The sequence below is a fragment of the Lampetra planeri genome, unplaced genomic scaffold (genome assembly GCF_965212315.1).
Source record: "Lampetra planeri unplaced genomic scaffold, kcLamPlan1.2.h2 scaffold_1772, whole genome shotgun sequence".
NCBI classification, from domain to species: domain Eukaryota; kingdom Metazoa; phylum Chordata; class Hyperoartia; order Petromyzontiformes; family Petromyzontidae; genus Lampetra; species Lampetra planeri.
Genome location: NW_027614510.1, coordinates 1 through 22500, shown reverse-complemented (window position 1 = coordinate 22500; position 22500 = coordinate 1). Strand labels below are relative to the sequence as shown.

At 57.8% G+C, this 22500-nt stretch overlaps 3 protein-coding genes across 3 annotated transcripts in view; all 3 read left to right on the top strand.

Annotated features, from left to right (window-relative positions):
- Window positions 1–13248, top strand: part of LOC144739889 (uncharacterized) — a gene marked incomplete at its 3' end in the record, with an annotated part of 14922 nt that extends 1674 nt beyond the window's left edge. The window contains exons 3-6 of the mRNA XM_078622776.1: window positions 7959–8051; window positions 9417–9490; window positions 10225–10390; window positions 12367–13248. Of these exons, the coding sequence (XP_078478902.1) occupies window positions 7959–8051; window positions 9417–9490; window positions 10225–10390; window positions 12367–13248 (1215 nt within the window). The remainder of the gene's footprint in view (window positions 1–7958; window positions 8052–9416; window positions 9491–10224; window positions 10391–12366) is intronic.
- Window positions 13249–13952: 704 nt separating this feature from the next.
- LOC144739888 (transient receptor potential cation channel subfamily V member 3-like) lies at window positions 13953–15208 on the top strand (the record flags this gene model as incomplete). The annotated part of the gene is made up of 2 exons (XM_078622775.1): window positions 13953–14099; window positions 15083–15208. Coding segments are annotated over 2 exons (273 nt in total), but the record flags the coding sequence as incomplete, so codon positions are not given.
- Window positions 15209–15480: 272 nt separating this feature from the next.
- Window positions 15481–21648, top strand: LOC144739887 (transient receptor potential cation channel subfamily V member 4-like; the record flags this gene model as incomplete). Its single annotated transcript, XM_078622774.1, has 4 exons — window positions 15481–15484; window positions 17353–17476; window positions 20302–20420; window positions 21576–21648. Coding segments are annotated over exons 1-4 (320 nt in total), but the record flags the coding sequence as incomplete, so codon positions are not given.
- Between the last annotated feature and the right edge of the window lie 852 nt (window positions 21649–22500).

Sequence of the window (22500 nt, the reverse complement as noted above, 5' to 3'; positions counted from 1 at the left end):
TAACATCTGTAGGGCTGTTACGGGAGGGCTGTGGGTGCATACGATCCAACGGGTAACAAACACAGTGGGGCGGAGTTACGGGAGTACACGGGGGGGGGGGGTGCCCGCAACGACGTCCGCATCAGGCAGCCTGGGGGGTTGTGATCCTGACGGGGGGTATAAAGGGGGAGGACAGAGAGAGCTCGGGGCTCAGTCTGGGAACGAAGGAGGAAGAAGGAAGATCTTCTAGTTAGAAGCCCTGGACTCCCCTCGACGCCGCCCTTGTAAGGGCTGCGGAGGATCGAGCCAGAGGCGTGGTTCCGTGAACCAGGGTCAGTACCCTGGGACTCCGGAGACCGTAGCCCGACTCACCAGTGTCGGGCCAGTTAGCCTCCCCTAGCCTGTTAGTGGAGGACTTGGGAGTAGGTCAGGACTAGCTAGGGTGTATCCCCAGTTATCCGGGGTGAGGGGGCCGCTACCCCCTCTAGTGCTGTCCTGTACCGACAAGCTTGAATAAACATACGTGTGCCTCAACCTGGGTGTCCAGCGTATTTACCGGTACTTCATCTGGTGTCAGAAGAACTACGGACATGGAAACACGCCAGACAGCTCGAGCCAGAGTACCGGAGGAGGACACTGCTGAAGTCATTGAGCCCGAGACGGCTCACCAAGACATGGCGCAGCCGGGGGCCGACGCGTTCCTACCGGGGCATCGGCATGAGGAGGGGCCGCAGCCAGATGCGCTACGGCTGGCTCACGAGAGACTGGCGGAGCTACTGTATGCCGCTGCCGCCACGCTGGAAAACATCACGCGGCTGGGGCGGGGTGGTCCACCACGGGGCGAGGGGAGTCGTCGACCTGAGCGCCTTCCCGCCATTTCTGAAGACTCCAACTTTGAATTTCCCGCCATCGTTACGGCAGCTGCAGAGGGCGTGGCTGGGCTCAACCTTGGGTCCGACACCGCTCTCGCTGGGACAGCTGCGTCATCACCAGCGGAGGGAGCGTCATCACATCGGCGACAGGCGATTCCATCTGCCATTCGCGCGCCGACGCACAGCCGAGTCCCGGGAATAACAGCCTGCAGACTTCCAAGGCGAACGCTGCGCTGCAACAAAGGCTGCCTCCGCTGAAAGAATTTGTTGGTGCAGAGGGCGACTGGGGCGGCTTCCAGCGACGCTTCATCGCCCACCAAGAAATGGCAAGGTGGTCCGACGATGAAGCCCTCTGCGCGCTGCCGGCGCTCCTCGACGCAGACGCGCTCGCCGCCCTCACATCGGCGCCGAAAGAGAAGCGGTCTACTCTGCCGAAGGCGCTACAACTGCTGGCCGGGGTCTATGGACCTTCAGCAGAATGCAGAGAGCAGTTCTACGAGCGCAAGCGGGGTGAAAAGGAGTCGCCCCTGGCATACAGGACGAGCCTCCTAGCGCTGGCTAAGACGGCTTTTCCCCGTATGGACGACGACGGCGTGGACGCGATGGTCACGGAGAAAATACTCCTCCTGGCAGACGACCTGGACATCGCTGTCGTCGCACAGGAGGACGCTGAGATGACCTCTCTTCAGGCGGCGCGCCTCCTTCACGCCAACCTTCTGTCCCTGCGGCGGAAAGCCAGCAGGGCATCGGCAGGGCGTGCGGTGGCTGCAGCCACCCTTCCGACGGAGGAGCTCTTCGCCGTCGACCATCGACGGCAACAGGCGCAAGAAGTACGGTCGGCCCGGGACGGGTCAAGCCGTTTCAACCGCCCATCGTCTCCACCGGGGCTCCCGCGGTGTTTCAACTGCGGCGTCCGGGGCCACGTCGCCTCGGGGTGCCGCTCTCCCGCGACAGCGCGGGACGACGCCTCGACGGGACGGCCGGCCCTCCTCTTCCCAAGCTCCAGCAACATGATCCGGCGAGTCGCGGCACCACACATGCTTGGCCAAAGCACCCACCCGTTGCACACTCTCGCACCACAACAAACGGGGGGCCGATGTCGCGTTGCAAGGGGCCAACGCGGATCACTGCGGGGACTCAAATCGAGCCCAAACAGTGGTCCGTGTTGGCCCATCGCGTGGTAGCCGCGTCGTCAGGGTCGTCGGCCGTGGTCGGACACATTGACGGGGTAGAAGTACGCATCTTGGTCGATACGGGGGCATCGGCGACAATCATTTCGGAATTAATTTACAATATTCTGCCCGTACAAAGCCGGCCTTTAATGCCGGTTAACGTCCCATTCTATGCCGCTAACGGGGGCTCTCTCGGCATCATGGGACAGATTCGAGCGCAAATTTCTATTGGGGACATCAAATTGTCGGGGCCGATTTTCGTTTCCTCCTCGCTGGCGGTTCCGTGCCTGCTGGGGACGGATTTCTTAGGCAAAATGCCCATTCGTATTTTGATCGACCAAGGATGCATTGAGCTTCCGTCGGGGCGGCGCATGGCGTTCCTGCCATCCCCTGCGGCGGCTCCGACGGCGTTCGCGACGGTACCCGGCGTTCGTTGTTAAGACTGTTCGTGTGCCGCCGGGAGCTCAAATGCTAGTGCCTCTGAAACTTCGTAAGCCCTTCGCTAAGGGCATAGGGGATCAGGGTGTTTTGCTGGGACCGTCTAGGGCCGGGGTTAATGGACCTCATTTGATTCCGGCCCAGACCGTTGTAAGAGGGGACGGGGACCCTTTCATCGCGGTCCTCAATGTGGGATCGCAGACGGTGGTGGTTCCTCAAGGGATGGTGCTCGCGCATGCGACGCCGATGCCCTGCGAGGGTACCTGTCGCGAACCACGTTGGCTCTGCTTCCCGGATGCTCCCACATTCGGACAGCGATGAAGGGTGGCTCGACGCGCTTTGTGCGGAATCGACGGACCTGACAAATTCAGAGCGCCAACAGCTTAGAAGGCTACTGAGGGAATTTTCCGGACGTTTTCAGTCGTGATAAATATGATTTGGGTTGCACTCACCTGCTGCGTCACCATATTGACACGGGTGACAGCGCGCCAATTCGCCAAAATCCGTTTCGGTTAAGTCCCGCCGAAAAGGACCATGTCAAATCGGCTGTTGATGACATGTTAGCCGCCGACATCATTTCTCCCTCCACCAGCCCGTGGGGAGCGCCGATCGTCCTGGTTAAAAAGCAGGACGGCTCGTTGCGGTTTTGCGTGGATTTTCGGCGCCTTAATAAAATTTCGGTTGCCGACGCATACCCGCTCCCACGGATGGACGAATCGCTGGACGCTTTGGCGGGAGCGCGATTCTTCTCCACACTAGATTTACTTTCGGGATTCTGGCAGCTTCCTCTGGACGATGATTCTAAGCCTAAAACTGCTAACCGTCTACACCGCACGGCCTGTTCCAATTAAACCGGTTGCCGATGGGCTTACACTCAGCGCCGGCAACTTTCCAGCGATTGATGGAATTGGTTTTGGCTGGGTTGCAATGGGAGTCGTGCCTGATTTATTTGGATGACGTTATTGTCTTTGGTAAAACTTTTGACGAACATCTCCAGAGGTTGCGGGCGGTTTTCCTAAAGATGCGGGCTGCTAATTTGAAATTTAAGCCCCAGAAAATGCCATTTGTTACGCGAGTCGGTGCGTTATTTGGGGCACATCGTAGGGCGCTCGGGTATTGCTACCGATCCCGCCAAAACGCAGTGTGTCAGCTCCTGGCCGACTCCAACCACGGTGGGAGAGGTCAGGAGTTTTTATTGGCTTCGCATCATATTACCGACGCTTCGTCGCTAATTTTGCAACGATTGCAAAACCCCTACACGCGTTAACATCTAAAGGGGTCCGGTTCCACTGGGGTCAGGATGAGGAAGCTGCTTTCTGATCCCTTCGGGACGCGCTGGTGAAGGCTCCTCCCTTGATTTACCCAGATTTTTCGAGGCCGTTTTTGCTCGACACCGACGCGAGCAACACGGGTATTGGAGGCGTGCTTTCCCAGGTGGTTGACGGCGTGGAACGGGTGGTCGCGTACGGCAGTCGGGTGTTGTCTCCAACGGAGCAAAGATATTGTGTCACCCGTAGGGAACTGTTGGCAATTGTCTATTTCATCCAACAGTATCGCCCATATCTGTACGGTCGGCATTTCACCGTCCGCACAGATCATGCGGCACTGCAGTACGCCCTGAAGGTTCAACAGCCATCGGGACAATTGTCCCCGATGGCTGGAGGTCCTCCAGGATTTCAGTTTTGAAACCACTTATCGTAAGGGCGTTCGCCACACCAACGCTGACGCTCTGTCACGGATGCCAACCGCCTCCGAATGCGCATGTCTCCTGGGGTCGGGGCGTTGCAAGCCAGTAGGGGACATGATGGTTCCGGTCCTGGCGGCGGCCGCCGACGATGAAACGGTAGTCCCCATTGATATCGCCGAACAGGGGAGAGATTCCCTGCTTGGATTGCCCGTTGATGAATGGGGGCGCCTCCAGTTGGAGGATGCCTCCCTCCTCGCGTTGCGTCGTCGCGCCGGGGAGAGGGGGCGTGTGACGGGTCATGCCGACGCATGGGAAACCCATGCGGGCTTGCTTATGCATTGGGACGGGAAATCCCAGCGTCACCGGCTGGTGGTCCCTTCTGGCCTACGGGGTAAGGTGGTGTGGGCTGCTCATGAGCGTCTCCTCCACCTAGGTACCCAGAAAACACTCGCCTTGCTCCAGCTGAATTATTTTTGGCCGGGCATGACTAGGGATGTCGCTGATCTGTTGGCGGCATGCCCTCAGTGTGCGCAGCGCAAACCACCAGCACGGGAGTCGAACCCGCCCTTGCAGTCCATCCAGGTCTCCAGAATAAATGAACTGGTCGCACTGGACATTCTGGGGCCATTCCCCGCCACCCCCAGGGGAAATAAATATTTGCTTACTGGGGTCGAATATTTTACGCGCTGGCCTATGGCCTGGCCCCTGGCGAATCAGTCGGCAGCAGCCATCGTCGACGCCTTTGTCCAAGGTTATGTCATGGACAAAGGTGCCCCGGAGCGGTTGTTGACCGACCAGGGTAGAAATTTTTCCGGGAAACTCCTAAAACAAGTCTGTGATCTCCTAGGAACGAAAAAAATTCGAACCTCTCCTTATCACCCGCAAACGGACGGGATGGTCGAGCGTCTGCATCGCACCATCTCGTCTATGTTGTCGCAGCAAGTCTCGGACTCACAGACTGATTGGGACTTACAAATTCAAGGGGTTCTAGCGGCATACAGATTGGCTCCCCATGCTGCGACGGGATTTTCACCATTCTTTCTTATGTATGGCCGCGAACCCGACCCACCTGTTCCGGCACAGCTGCAGATCCCCGCGCCGCTGGGTAAAATTAAATTGGATGAACACGTTAAATTTAACATTGACAAACTGACTGAGGCGCGGGATGCTGCGAGGCTAAATTCTGACAGGCGTCAAAAGGCGAACGAGCGCCTCAGGCGGGCTCGCGCGCACGTGCTGCAGTGGAAGCCGGGGGACAGGGCATGGCTGCACTGTCCCCCAGGTACCACTCGCGACCCTCCTCTAAACTCCTGCGCCCGTGGCGGGGCCCCGTCGAGGTTGTCGAGGCTTTGAGGCCTCAGTGCGTTCGAATCAAATGGGGCAGGCGCCGGTGGTTTGTACACCCCTCTAGGCTAAAACCGTTTGTTGCGGTGCGAGGGCCCACTCCACACGCGCGGGGCCAAGCATGTGGGGGGTCGACCGACTCGGAGGGTCCGTCGCTGCTCTCGCCTGATGTGTTGCCGGCTGTCCCACCCACAGGTGCACTGGGAATGACGGGCTCACGCCCTAGAACCCACACGGGTGATGCCGACAGTCGCGCGACTTCAATCGCGACCTCACCTCGAATGGGACAGCCGCCACCGGATGGTCCGCCGTCCGGGGTTGCCCCGTGTGACGGGCCTGCGGCAAGGACGCGCGCTAAAATGCGCAGACTCTTATAATATACAGAAGGAAGGAAAAGAATTTTTTTTTATTTTTCCTTCACGTGTCATGGTTACTGTATGCTGCGTCGGTGGTGTGCTCCTTGCACACTGTGTGTGTTGTGTTGTGTGGGCGCGGTGTGTGTGTGTGGGTGCGTTGTGTGTCGTGGGTGTGCTGTGTGTGCTGGGGGGAGTTCCTGGCTAGTTGTATATACGTGCTTTTACGGATTTCGTATTTATGCGGGAGGGGGGGGTGCGTCGGACATTCCCTTCGGGGGGTAGGGTTGTTGTTCTTGTTGTTGTTCTTCAACTTGCATTTTGTTGGAAAAAATGAGGCACACACGGGGTCGAGGGGTAAATGTTCCTTTATTTGGAATTGTTGCAGCCGGGACGGCTGCGAGCTGTAATGGGGGGGGGTGATGTAGGGCTGTTACGGGAGGGCTGTGGGTGCATACGATCCAACGGGTAACAAACACAGTGGGCGGAGTTACGGGAGTACACGGGGGGGGGGGGGTGCCCGCAACGACGTCCGCATCAGGCAGCCTGGGGGGTTGTGATCCTGACGGGGGGTATAAAGGGGGAGGACAGAGAGAGCTCGGGGCTCAGTCTGGGAACGAAGGAGGAAGAAGGAAGATCTTCTAGTTAGAAGCCCTGGACTCCCCTCGACGCCGCCCTTGTAAGGGCTGCGGAGGATCGAGCCAGAGGCGTGGTTCCGTGAACCAGGGTCAGTACCCTGGGACTCCGGAGACCGTAGCCCGACTCACCAGTGTCGGGCCAGTTAGCCTCCCCTAGCCTGTTAGTGGAGGACTTGGGAGTAGGTCAGGACTAGCTAGGGTGTATCCCCAGTTATCCGGGTGAGGGGGCCGCTACCCCCTCTAGTGCTGTCCTGTACCGACAAGCTTGAATAAACATACGTGTGCCTCAACCTGGGTGTCCAGCGTATTTACCGGTACTTCACATCTAACACGTACCAGGTACTACATAACACCTAACGCCTAACACCTAACACATAACACGTACCACCTAACACGTACCACCTAACACGTACCACGTACCACATAACACGTACCACATAACACCTAACGCCTAACGCCTAACACCTAACACATAACACCTACCACCTAACACGTACCACCTAACACGTACCACCTAACACGTACCACCTAACACGTACCACATACCACCTAACACGTACCGCATACCACGTACCACGTACCACCTAACGCCTAACACCTACCACCATAGGTGGTGCTGCTGCTACTAGCAGCACTTGCCCCTGCAGCCCTGCTGGAGGCTACCTGGGGGAGCTTTGTCTGTGTGTGTGTGCATCATAGGTGGTGCTGCTAGCAGCACTTGCCCCTGCAGCCCTGCTGGAGGCTACCTGGGGGAGCTTTGTCTTTGTGTGTGTGCATCATAGGTGGTGATACTAGCAGCACTTGCCCCTGCAGCCCTGTAGCCCTGCTGGAGGCTACCTGGGGGAGCTTTGTCTGTGTGTGTGTGCATCATAGGTGGTGCTGCTAGCAGCACTTGCCCCTGCAGCCCTGTAGCCCTGCTAGAGGCTACCTGGGGGAGCTTTGTCTGTGTGTGCATCATAGGTGGTGATACTAGCAGCACTTGCCCCTGCAGCCCTGTAGCCCTGCTGGAGGCTACCTGGGGGAGCTTTGTCTTTGTATGTGTGCATCATAGGTGGTGCTGCTAGCAGCACTTGCCCCTGCAGCCCTGCTAGAGGCTACCTGGGGAGCTTTGTCTGTGTGTGTGTACATCATAGGTGGTGCTGCTAGCAGCACTTGCCCCTGCAGCCCTGCTAGAGGCTACCTGGGGGAGCTTTGTCTGTGTGTGTGTGCATCATTGGTGGTGATACTAGCAGCACTTGCCCCTACAGCCCTGCTAGAGGCTACCTGGGGGAGCTTTGTCTGTGTGTGTGTGCATCATAGGTGGTGCTGCTAGCAGCACTTGCCCCTGCAGCCCTGTAGCCCTGCTGGAGGCTACCTGGGGCATCTTTGTCTGTGTGTGTGTGCATCATAGGTGGTGCTGCTAGCAGCACTTGCCCCTGCAGCCCTGTAGCCCTGCTGGAGGCTACCTGGGGCATCTTTGTCTGTGTGCGTCACAGCTCACGGTGGAATACTCGACGCGTCACGACTACTTCCGTCTGGCGGGAGAAATCATCACGGTGCTGGGAGCGGCACTCCTCTTCGCGATGGAGGTACAGGCAAAGGTCCCCCGCGTAGGCTTAACAGACTGTCGGGGCAAGTGCTGTTAGCGAGTAGCACCTATGAAGGCTACCGGCACTGCGGCTACACGAGGGGCTGGGTGGCCAGCACCACGCCCGGCCGCCTTTGTCTCCCCAGTGCTAGCGATGTTTACACACCGCACCGGGTAGTCGTTTGAGGCTGAGTCGACCTAGGGGAGGCCCGGGACCGGTTCAGATAATCGTCACCAGTGGTGTTGGTCGTGAGCGGGAATCGAAGCCGGGTCGCCGGGTTCGTAGCGCAGCGTAGCGCTAACCACTACACCCACCACTCCGCACTTAGACACACAGACACACACACAGACACACACACAGACACACACACACATAGATATACATACACACATAGATATACATACACACATATACACACACAGACACACACACACAGACACACACACATAGATACACACCCACACAGACACACACACACACAGACACACACACACAGTCACACACACACACACAGACACACACATAGACACACACAAAGACACACACACAGATATACATACACACATATACACACACAGACACACAGACACACACAGACACACCCACCACTCCCCACACACACACAGACAGACACACAGACACACACACAGACAGACACACAGACACACACACACAGACACACACACACACAGACACACACACACACAGACACACACACACTGTGTGTGTGGGGAGTGGTGGGTGTAGTGGTTAGCGCTGCGCTGTGAAGCTGGCGACCCGGGTTCGATTCCCGCTCACGGCCAACACCAGTGACGATTATCTGAACCGGTCCTGGGCCTCCCCTAGGTCGACTCAGCCTTAAATGAGTACCTGGTGCGGTGTGTAAACATCGCCACTGGGGAGACAAAGGCGGTCGGGCGTGGTGCTGGCCACCCACCCCCTCGTGTGCCGTGCCTCCCTTCATAGGTGCTCGCTAACAGCACTTGCCCCTACAGTCTGTTAAGGCTATACGGGGGATCTTTGTTTTTTTTGTCTGTGTGTGTGTCTGTGTGTGTGTGTGTCTGTGTGTGTGTCTGTGTGTGTGTCTGTGTGTGTATCTGTGTGTGTGTGTATATCTGTGTGTGTGTGTCTATCTGTGTGTGTGTATCTGTGTGTATCTGTGTGTGTCTGTGTGTGTGTCTGTGTGTGTGTGTGTCCGTGTGTATCTGTGTGTCTGTGTGTGTGTGTCTGTGTGTGTGTATATCTATGTGTGTGTGTCTGTGTGTCTGTGTCTGTGTGTGTACCTGTGTGTGTCTGTGTGTGTCTGTGTCTCTGTGTGTGTGTCTATATGTATCTGTCTGTGTGTGTGTGTGTGTCCGTGTGTAGGTCAAGAATTTGTGTCTCAGACACTGTCCCAGTTTTCAGACAATGCTTGTGGATGGCTCGTTCCAGTTGCTCTTGTAAGTACACACACACGCACACACACAGACACACACACTCACACAGACACACACACTCACACTCACACACATACATACACACACACCCACACACACACCCACTCACACACACACACATACACACACATACACACATACACACATACACACACACACACAGACACACACACATACACACATACACACACACACATACACACACACACACATACACACACACACACACAGACACACACACACAGACACACAGATACACACGGACACACAGAAACACACACACACAGACACACACACAGACACACACAGATACACACAGATACACACACACAGATAGACACACACACACAGATATACACACACACACAGATACACACACAGACACACAGACACACACACACACAGACACACACACACACACACACCCACTCACACACACATACACACACACACACACATAGACACACACACACACTCACACATACACACACACATAGATACACACACACAGACACGCACACACACACAGACACGCACACATACACACACACAGACACACACAGACACACACACATACACACACACACATAGACACACACACACACTCACACATACACACACACATAGATACACACAGACACACCCACACGCACACACACACACACCCACACACCCACACACACACACCCACACACCCACACACACACTCACCATCACACCTTTGCAAACCCCCGCAGTTTCATCTTCTCCGTGCTGGTTCTGATCTCCATGGGCATGTACGCGGCCGGCATTCGCGTCTACGTCGCTGTGATGGTGTTCGGACTGGTCCTGGGGTGGATCAACACGCTCTACTACACACGCGGAATCAAACTCATTGGCACCTACAGCATCATGGTGCAGAAGGTGACAGCTTCGATGATGCGTGATGAGTCTGTGGGTCTCTCTGTGTGTGTGTGTGGTGAGTCTGTGGGTCTCTATGTGGTGAGTCTGTGGGTCTCTGTGTGTGTGGTGGTGAGTCTGTGGGTCTCTGTGTGGTGGTGGTGAGTCTGTGGGTCTCTGTGTGGTGGTGGTGAGTCTGTGGGTCTCTGTGTGTGGTGGTGAGTCTGTGGGTCTCTGTGTGTGTGTGGTGGTGGTGAGTCTGTGGGTCTCTGTGTGGTGGTGGTGAGTCTGTGGGTCTCTGTGTGTGTGTGGTGGTGGTGAGTCTGTGGGTCTCTCTGTGTGTGGTGGTGAGTCTGTGGGTCTCTGTGTGTGTGTGGTGGTGGTGAGTCTGTGGGTCTCTCTGTGTGTGGTGGTGAGTCTGTGGGTCTCTGTGTGTGTGTGGTGGTGGTGAGTCTGTGGGTATCTCTGTGTGTGGTGGTGAGTCTGTGGGTCTCTCTGTGTGGTGGTGGTGAGTCTGTGGGTCTCTGTGTGTGTGTGGTGGTGGTGAGTCTGTGGTCTCTCTGTGTGGTGGTGGTGAGTCTGTGGGTCTCTGTGTGGTGGTGGTGAGTCTGTGGGTCTCTGTGTGTGTGTGGTGGTGGTGAGTCTGTGGGTCTCTATGTGGTGAGTCTGTGGGTCTCTCTGTGTGGTGGTGGTGAGTCTGTGGGTCTCTCTGTGTGTGTGGTGGTGGTGAGTCTGTGGGTATCTCTGTGTGTGGTGGTGAGTCTGTGGGTCTCTCTGTGTGGTGGTGGTGGTGAGTCTGTGGGTCTCTATGTGGTGAGTCTGTGGGTCTCTCTGTGTGTGTGTGTGTGTGGTGAGTCTGTGGGTCTCTATGTGGTGAGTCTGTGGGTCTCTCTGTGTGGTGGTGGTGAGTCTGTGGGTCTCTCTGTGATGAGTCTGTGGGTCTCTGTGTGGTGGTGGTGAGTCTATGGATCTCTGTGTGGTGGTGAGTCTATGGATCTCTGTGTGGTGGTGAGTCTGTGGGTCTCTGTGTAAGGCTAGTCTGTGGTTCTGTGTGGTGGTGAGTCTATGGGTCTCTGTGTGGTGGTGAGTCTATGGGTCTCTGTGTGGTGATGAGTCTATGGGTCTCTGTGTGGTGGTGAGTCTATGGGTCTCTGTGTGGTGGTGAGTCTATGGGTCTCTGTGTGGTGGTGAGTCTATGGGTCTCTGTGTGGTGGTGAGTCTATGGGTCTCTGTGTGGTGGTGAGTCTATGGGTCTCTGTGTGGTGATGAGTCTATGGGTCTCTGTGTGGTGGTGAGTCTGTGGGTCTCTGTGTGGTGGTGAGTCTGTGGGTCTCTGTGTGGTGGTGAGTCTATGGGTCTCTGTGTGGTGGTGAGTCTATGGGTCTCTGTGTGGTGGTTGAGTCTGTGGGTCTCTGTGTGGTGGTGAGTCTGTGGGTCTCTGTGTGGCGGTGAGTCTGTGGGTCTCTGTGTGGTGGTGAGTCTGTGGGGTCTCTGTGTGGTGATGAGTCTGTGGGTCTCTGTGTGGTGGTGAGTCTGTGGGTCTCTGTGTGGTGGTGAGTCTGTGGGTCTCTGTGTGGTGGTGAGTCTGTGGGTCTCTGGTGGTGGTGAGTCTGTGAGTCTCTGTGTGGTGGTGAGTCTGTGGGTCTCTGTTGGTGGTGAGTCTGTGGGTCTCTGTGTGGTGATGAGTCTGTGGGTCTCTGTGTGGTGGTGAGGTCTGTGGGTCTCTGTGTGGTGGTGAGTCTGTGGGTCTCTGTGTGGTGGTGAGTCTGTGGGTCTCTGTGTGGTGGTGAGTCTGTGGGTCTCTGTGTGGTGGTGAGTCTGTGGGTCTCTGTGTGGTGGTGAGTCTGTGGGTCTCTGTGTGGTGGTGAGTCTGTGGGTCTCTGTGTGGTGGAGAGTCTGTGGGTCTCTCATAGGTGGTTGCTACTCGCTACTAGCAGCACTTGCCCCTGCAGCCCTGCTAGAGGCTACCTGGGGGACCTGTGCCTCTGTCTCTACTACAGATTATCTTTCGGGACCTTCTGCGGTTTCTGTTCGTCTACGTTTTGTTCCTGGTGGGATACGCTGCAGGTACTCTCACACTCACTCACCTACACACTCACTCACTCACTCTACTCACTCACTCACTCATACACTCACTCACTCATACACTCACTCACTCATACACTCACTCACCTACTCACTCACTCACTCACCTACTCACTCACCTACTCACTCATACACTCACTCATACACTCACTCATACACTCACTCATACACTCACTCACTCATACACTCACTCACTCATACACTCACTCACCTACTCACTCACTCACTCACCTACTCACTCACCTACTCACTCATACACTCACTCATACACTCACTCATACACTCACTCACTCACTCATACACTCACTCACCTACTCACTCATACACTCACTCACCTACTCACTCACTCCACTCACCTACTCACTCACCTACTCACTCATACACTCACTCATACACTCACTCACCTACTCACTCATACACTCACTCACCCTACTCACTCACTCACTCACCTACTCACTCACCTACTCACTCTCACACTCACTCACTCATACACTCACTCACTCATACACTCACTCACCTACTCACTCATACACTCACTCACTCACTCATACACTCACTCACTCATACACTCACTCACACACTCACTCACCTACTCACTCACTCACTCACCTACTCACTCACCTACTCACTCACCTACTCACCTACTCACTCACCTACTCACTCACCTACTCACTCACCTACTCACCTACTCACTCACCTACTCACCTACTCACTCACCTACTCACTCACCTACTCACCTACTCACTCACCTACTCACCTACTCACTCACCTACTCACTCACGTACTCACTCACCTACTCACTCACCTACTCACCTCACCTACTCACCTACTCACTCACCTACTCACTCACCTACTCACTCACCTACTCACTCACTCACTCACTCAACCTACTCACTCACCTACTCACTCACCTACTCACCTACTCACTCACCTACTCACTCACCTACTCACCTACTCACTCACCTACTCACTCACCTACTCACCTACTCACTCACCTACTCACTCACGTACTCACTCACCTACTCACTCACCTACTCACTCACCTACTCACTCACCTACTCACATACTCACTCACCTACTCACTCACCTACTCACCTACTCACTCACCTACTCACTCACCTACTCACTCACCTACTCACACACCTACTCACTCACCTACTCACTCACCTACTCACTCATACACTCACTCACTCATACACTCACTCACCTACTCACTCACCTACTCACCTACTCACTCACTCACTCACCTACTCACTCACCTACTCACCTACTCACTCACCTACTCACTCACCTACTCACTCACCTACTCACCTACTCACTCACCTACTCACTCACCTACTCACTCACCTACTCACCTACTCACTCATCTACTCACTCACCTACTCACTCACCTACTCACTCAACCTACTCACTCACCTACTCACCATCTCACTCACCATCTCACTCACTCACCATCTCACTCACCACCTCTCTCCCTCTCCGCAGCGCTGGTGACCGCTGATTGAGGGACTGTCCATCCAACCCTGACTGTGCCCAGTACAACCACTTCAACGTGACCGTCATGGCGCTCTTCAAGTTGACCATCGGCATCGGAGACCTGGACCTGTACGGACTGTCTCTGTACCCGCAGGTGTTCCTGCTGCTACAGGTGAGTTAGTCTACCAGGTGAGTGTTTGTGTGTGTGTGTGTCACTGTGTGTGTGTCACTGTGTGTGTGTGTCACTGTGTGTGTCACTGTGTGTCACTGTGTCAGTGTGTGTCACTGTGTGTGTGTGTCACTGTGTGTGTCACTGTGTGTGTGTGTCAGTGTGTGTGTGTGTGTCACTGTGTGTGTGTGTCACTGTGTGTGTGTCACTGTGTGTGTGTGTGTCACTGTGTGTGTGTGTGTCACTGTGTGTGTCACTGTGTGTGTGTGTGTCACTGTGTGTGTGTGTGTCACTGTGTTGTGTGTGTCACTGTGTGTGTCACTGTGTGTGTGTGTGTCACTGTGTGTGTGTGTGTCACTGTGTGTGTGTGTCACTGTGTGTGTGTGTCACTGTGTGTGTGTGTCACTGTGTGTGTGTGTGTGTCACTGTGTGTGTGTGTGTCACTGTGTGTGTGTGTCACTGTGTGTGTGTGTCACTGTGTGTGTGTGTCACTGTGTGTGTGTGTCACTGTGGTGTGTGTCACTGTATGTGTGTGTCACTGTGTGTGTGTGTCACTGTGTGTGTGTGTCACTGTGTGTGTGTCACTGATGTGTGTGTGTCACTGTGTGTGTGTCACTGTAGTGTGTGTTCACTGTGTGTGTGTCACTGTGTGTGTGTCACTGTGTGTGTGTGTCACTGTGTGTGTGTCACTGTGTGTGTGTCACTGTGTGTGTGTCACTGTGTGTGTGTGTCACTGTGTGTGTGTGTCACTGTGGTGTGTGTCACTGTGTGTGTGTCACTGTGGTGTGTCCACTGTGTGTGTGTGTCACTGTGTGTGTGTCACTGTGTGTGTGTCACTGTGTGTGTGTCACTGTGTGTGTGTGTCACTGTGTGTGTGTGTCACTGTGTGTGTGTGTCACTGTGTGTGTGTGTCACTGTGTGTGTGTGTGTCACTGTGTGTGTGTGTGTCACTGTGTGTGGTGTGTGTGTCACTGTGTGTGTGTCAGGTGTCGTACGTGGTGTTGACCTTCGTGCTGCTCATGAACATGCTGATTGCGCTGATGGGCGAGACGGTGCAGCAGGTCTCTAAGGAGAGCAAAAACATCTGGAAAGTCCAGGTGAGATGGGGCTGAGGGGGAGGAGCTAGTCGAGGGGGAGGAAGCTTTGTCGAGGGGGAGGAGCTAGTCGAGGGGGGGAGGAGCTTGTTGAGGAGTTTGTCGAGGGGGGAGGAGCTAGTCGAGGGGGAGAGGAGCTTGTCGAGGGGGAGGAGCTTGTTGAGGAGTTTGTCGAGGGGGAGGAGCTTGTCGAGGGGGAGGGAGCTTGTCGAGGGGGAGGAGCTTGTCGAGGGGGAGGAGCTTGTCGAGGGGGAGGAGCTTGTGGAGGGTGGAGGAGCTTGTCGAGGAGTATGTGTAGGGGAAGGAGCTTGTGGAGGGGGAGGAGCTGTGGAGGGGGAGGAGCTTGTCAAGGGGGAGGTGCTAGTCGAGGGGGAGGAGCTTGGTCGAGGGGGAGGAGCTTGATCGAGGGGGAGGAGCTAGTCGAGGGGGAGGAGCTTGTCGAGGGGGAGAGGAGCTTGTCGAGGAGCTTGTGGAGGGGGAGGAGCTTGTCGAGGGGGAGGAGATCTTGTTGAGGAGTTTGTGGAGGGGGAGGAGCTTGTGGAGGGGGGGAGGAGCTTGTTGAGGAGTTTGTGGAGGGGAGGAGCTTGTCGAGGGGGAGGAGCTTGTCGAGGGGGAGGAGGCTTGTCGAGGGGGAGGAGCTTGTCGAGGGGGGGAGGAGCTTGTGGAGGGGGGAGGAGCTTGTCGAGGGGGAGGGGCTTTGTCGAGGGGGAGGAGCTTGTGGAGGGGGAGGGGGCCTTGTCGAGGGGGAGGAGCTTGTCGAGGGGAGGAGCTTGTGGGCAGGGGGGAGGGGCTTGTCGAGGGGGAGGAGCTTGTCGAGGGGGAGGAGCTTGTCGAGGGGGAGGAGCTTGTCGAGGGGGAGGAGCTTGTCGAGGAGTTTGTGGAGGGGGAGGAGCTTGTGGAGGGGGAGGAGCTTGTTGAGGAGCTTGTCGAGGGGGAGGAGCTTGTCGAGGGGGAGGAGCTTGTCGAGGGGGAGGAGCTTGTCGAGGGGGGAGGAGCTTGTCGAGGGGGGAGGAGCTTGTGGAGGGAGCTTGTGGAGGGGGGAGGAGCTTGTCGAGGGGGAGGAGCTTGTCGAGGGGGGAGGAGCTTGTTGAGGAGTTTGTGGAGGGGGAGGAGCTTGTGGAGAGGGAGGAGCTTGTTGAGGAGCTTGTCGAGGGGGAGGAGCTTGTCGAGGGGGAGGAGCTTGTCGAGGGGGAGGAGCTTGTGGAGGGGGAGGAGCTTGTTGAGGAGTTTGTGGAGGGGGGAGGAGCTTGTCGAGGGGGAGGAGCTTGTTGAGGAGTTTGTGGAGGGGGAGGAGCTTGTCGAGGGGGAGGAGCTTGTGGAGGGGGAGGAGCTTGTCGAGGGGGAGGAGCTTGTCGAGGGGGAGGAGCTTGTCGAGGGGGAGGAGCTTGTCGAGGGGGAGGAGCTTGTCGAGGGGGAGGAGCTAGTCGTAGGGGGAGGAGCTAGTCGAGGGGGGAGGAGCTAGTCGAGGGGAGGAGCTAGTCGAGGGGGAGGAGCTTGTCGCGGGGGAGGAGCTTGTCGCGGGGGAGGAGCTTGTCGAGGGGGAGGAGCTAGTCGAGGGGGAGGAGCTTGTTGAGGGGGAGGAGCTTGTCGAGGGGGAGGAGCTTGTGGAGGAGCTTGTGGAGGAGCTTGTGGAGGGGGAGGAGCTTGTGGAGGGGGAGGAGCTTGTCGAGCGGGGAGGAGCTAGTCGAGGGGGAGGAGCTAGTCGAGGGGGAGGAGCTTGTGGAGGGGGAGGAGCTTGTGGAGGGGCTTGTCGAGGGGGAGGAGCTTGTCGAGGGGGAGGAGCTAGTCGAGGGGGAGGAGCTCTGTGGAGGGGGAGGAGTTTTGTGGAGGGGAGCTTGTCGAGGGGGAGGAGCTTTGTCGAGGGGGGAGGAGCTAGTCGAGGGGGGAGGAGCTAGTCGAGGGGGAGGAGCTAGTCGAGGGGGAGGAGCTAGTCGAGGGGGAGGAGCTAGTCGAGGGGGGAGGAGCTTGTCGAGGGGGAGGAGGCTAGTCGAGGGGGAGGAGCTAGTCGAGGGGGAGGAGCTAGTCGAGGGGGAGGAGCTAGTCGTGGGGGGAGGGAGCTAGTGGAGTGGGAGGAGCTAGTGGAGTGAGTGGGAGGGGCTTGTCGAGGGGGTGGAGCCTATCACCCCCCCGTGCCCCGCCCCCCCTCCCCGTGTCCTAGAAAGCGGTTGACCGTGTTGGAAATCGAAAAGACTCTGCCGCGCTTCCTGCGCGCTCGACTTCGCTCGGGAGAGTGCCTCTGTGTGGGAACCCTTCCCAGTGGGAGAGGGACCTCAGGTGGTGCTTCAGGTGAGACCACTACCCCCACGTACCCCCACTACCCCCCACTACCACCCACTACCCCCCACTACCCCCACTACCCCCCACTAACGTCAACCACCCACTAACCCCCCACTACTAACCCACCACTACCCCCACCACTACCCCCCACCACTACCCCCCACCACTACCCCCCACACACTACCACCCACCACTACCCCCCACCACTACCCACCACTACCACCCACCACATACCACCCACTACTACCCACCACTACCCCCCACCACTACCCCCCACCACTACCCCCCACCACTACCCCCCCACCACTACCCCCCACCACTACCCCACCACTAACCACCCACCACTACCACCCACTACTACTCACCCACTTACTACCATCCCTACTACTACCCACCACTACCACCCACTACCACCACACTAACCACCACCACTATACCCCCACTACTACCCACCTACAACCACACCACCACTACCACCACACCACTACCACCCACCACTACCACCACCACTACCACCCACCACTACTACCCACTACTACCCACTACTACCTACTCCACCACTACCACCCACCACTACCACCCACCACTACAACCCACCACTACCACCCACTACTACCCACCCACTACCACCCACCACTACCACCCACCACTACCACCCACTACTACCCACCACTACCCACCACTACCACCCACTACCACCCACCACTACCACCCACCCCACTACCACCCACTACTACTACCACCCCACCTACCACCCACCACTACCACCCACCACTAACCACCCACCCACTACCCACCCACTACTACCACCCACCCACTACCACCCACTACTACCACCCACTACTACCCACCACTACCACCCACCACTACCTACCACCACTACTACCACCCACTACCACCCACCACTACCACCCACCCACTACCACCCACTACTACCACCCACTACTACCCACCACTACCACCCACCACTACCACCCACCACTACCACCCACTACCACCCACCACTACCACCCACCCACTACCACCCACTACTACCACCCACTACCACCCCACCCACTACCACCCACCACTACCACCCACCACTACCACCCACTACCACCCACCACTACTACCCACCACTACCACCCACTACCACCCACCACTACCACCCACCACTACCCACCACTACCACCCACCACTACCACCCACCACTACCACCCACTACCACCCACCACTACTACCCACCACTACCACCCACTACTACCACCCACTACCACCCACCCACTACCACCCACTACTACCACCCACTACTACCCACCACTACCACCCACCACTACCACCCACCACTACCACCCACTACCACCCACCACTACCACCCACCCACTACCACCCACTACTACCACCCACTACCACCCACCCACTACCACCCACTACTACCACCCACTACTACCCACCACTACCACCCACCACTACCACCCACCACTACCACCCACTACCACCCACCACTACCACCCACCCACTACCACCCACTACTACCACCCACTACCACCCACCCACTACCACCCACTACTACCACCCACTACCACCCACCACTACCACCCACCACTACCACCCACTACTACCACCCACTACCACCCACCCACTACCACCCACTACCACCCACCACTACTACCCACCACTACCACCCACTACTACCACCCACTACCACCCACCCACTACCACCCACTACTACCACCCACTACTACCCACCCACTACCACCCACCCCACTACCACCCACCACTACCACCCACTACCACCCACCACTACCACCCACCCACTACCACCCACTACTACCACCCACTACCCACCCACCCACTACCACCCACTACCACCCACTACTACCACCCACTACTACCCACCACTACCACCCACCACTACCACCCACCACTACCACCCACTACTACCACCACTACCACCCACCCACTACCACCCACTACCACCCACTACTACCACCCACTACTACCCACCACTACCACCCACTACTACCACCCACTACTACCACCCACTACCACCCACCACTACCACCCACCACTACCACCCACTACCACCCACCACTACTACCCACCACTACCACCCACTACTACCACCCACTACCACCCACCCACTACCACCCACTACTACCCACCACTACCACCCCACCACTACCACCCACTACTACCACCCACTACTACCCACCACTACCACCCACTACTACCACCCACTACCACCCACCACTACCACCCACCACTACCACCCACCACTACCACCCACCACTACCACCCACTACTACCCACCACCTACCACCCACTACCACCCACCACTACCACCCACTACTACCCACCCACTACTACCACCCACTACTACCACCACTACCACCCACTACTACCACCACTACTACCACCACCACTACCACCACCACTACCACCACCTACCACCCACTACTACCACCCACTACTACCCCACCACTACCACCACCACTACCACCACCACTACCACCCACTACTACCCACCACTACCACCCACCACTACCACCCACTACCACCCACTACCACCCCACTAACCACCACCACTACCACCTACCACCCACTAAACATAACCCCCTGTGACACGCCCCCCTAAGACCCCGCCCCTTATGACCCCCCTACGACCCCGCCCCTATGACACGCCCCCTATGACGTCACCTGTGACAACGTCACCTGTGACACGTCACCTGTGACACGTCACCTGTGACACGCCCCCTGTGACACGCCCCCTGTGACACGCCCCCTGTGACACGCCCCCTGTGACGTCTTCACCTGTGACGTCACCTGAGACACGCCCCCTGTGACGTCACCAGGGTGGACGAGGTCAACTGGACCAAGTGGAACCAGAACTTGGGCATCGTGACGGAAGATCCCGGAAGTCGCTTCGACTCCACGGGGGAGGGGCTACCCGGCGTGGAGTCCCCCAAGAGAGGTGGGGGGGGTGGGGGGGGCACGGGGGGTGGGGGGCACGGGGGGGGGTGGGGGGGCCACGGGGGGTGGGGGGGGCCACGGGGGGGGTGGGGGGGGGGCCACGGGGGGGTGGGGGGGGCCACGGGGGGGTGGGGGGGGGCCACACGGGGGGTGGGGGGGGCCACGGGGGGTGGGGGGGCCCACGGGGGGTGGGGGGGCCACGGGGGTGGTGGGGGGCCACGGGGGGTGGGGGGGCATAACTTCTCACCCACTCTCACTACTCAGTGTTCACCATCTGTGCCCCTCCCCCCTCACTATGCCCCTCCCCCCTCACTATGCCCCTCCCCCCCACTGTGCCCCTCCCCCCACTGTGCCCCTCCCCCCCCACTGTGCCCCTCCCCCCACTATGCCCTCCCCCCTCACTATGCCCCTCCCCCTCACTATGCCCCCTCCCCCGCTATGCCCCTCCCCCACTATACCCCTCCCCCCACTGTGCCCCTCCCCCCACTGTGCCCCTCCCCCTCACTATGCCCCTCCCCCGCTATGCCCCTCCCCCCACTATGCCCCTCCCCCCACTGTGCCCCTCCCCCCCACTGTGCCCCTCCCCCCACTGTGCCCCCTCCCCCCCACTGTGCCCCTCCCTCACTATGCCCCTCCCCCTCACTGTGCCCCTCCCCCCACTGTGCCCCCCCCATATGCCCCTCCCCCACTATGCCCCTCCCCCCCACTGTGCCCCTCCCCCCACTGTGCCCCTCCCTCACTATGCCCCTCCCCCTCACTGTGCCCCTCCCCCCCCACTGTGCCCCCCCCATATGCCCCTCCCCCACTATGCCCCTCCCCCCCACTGTGCCCCTCCCCCACTATGCCCCTCCCCCCACTGTGCCCCCCCCCCCCCACTGTGCCCCCCCCATATGCCCCTCCCCCACTATGCCCCTCCCCCCCACTGTGCCCCTCCCCCCACTGTGCCCCTCCCCCCCACTGTGCCCCTCCCCCCCACTGTGCCCCCTCCCCCCCACTGTGCCCCTCCCCCCCACTGTGCCCCTCCCCCCACTGTGGCCCCCCCCCATATGCCCCTCCCCCACTATGCCCCTCCACCCCACTATGCCCCTCCCCCCCACTGTGCCCCTCCCCCACTATGCCCCTCCCCCCACTGTGCCCCCCCCCCCCCCCCCCCCAGACTGGTCGTCCGTGATGCCGCGTGTGCTGGAGATGCAGAAGCTGGGAGGAGGTGGGGGGGGTCGTGGTGGACGGTGGGGGGGGGTCACCGAGGGGGGGTGGGGGGGGCGAGGGGCGGGGTGACGAGGGGGGGCCGTGACGACTCCACGCGGAGCCTCATCCATCGCTGGGGGGCGGACGCGGATACACACGTGTGAAGATACACTCACATACACACTCACACACTCACTCATACACACTCACACAACACACACATACACACACACTCATACACACTCACACTCACTCACACACTCACATACACAGACACACACTCACACAGACACACCACACATACACTCACTCACATACACACTCACATACACTCACACACATACACTCATACACAGACACACTTACACACACACACACTTACACACACACATACACTCACACACACTCACACACACTCACACACAGACACACACTCACAGACACACACTCACACACACACCACAGACACACACTCACACTCATACACACTTACACACACACACACTCACACACACTTACACACACACACAGACACACACACACTCATACACACTTACACACACACTCCACACACACTCACACACACATACACAGACACACACACATACATACACAGACTCACACACAGACCACACACTCACACACAGACACACACAGACACACTCACACACACAGACACACACACATACACACACTCATACACAGACTCACACACACACACAGACACACACACACAGACACACAGACACACACAGACACACACACAGACACACACAGGACACACACATACAGACCCACACACACACTACTAGCAACACTTGCCCCTACAGCCCTGCTGGAGGCTACCCGGGGGAGCTTTGTCTTTGTGTGTATTTTCGGTGGTGCTAGTCACC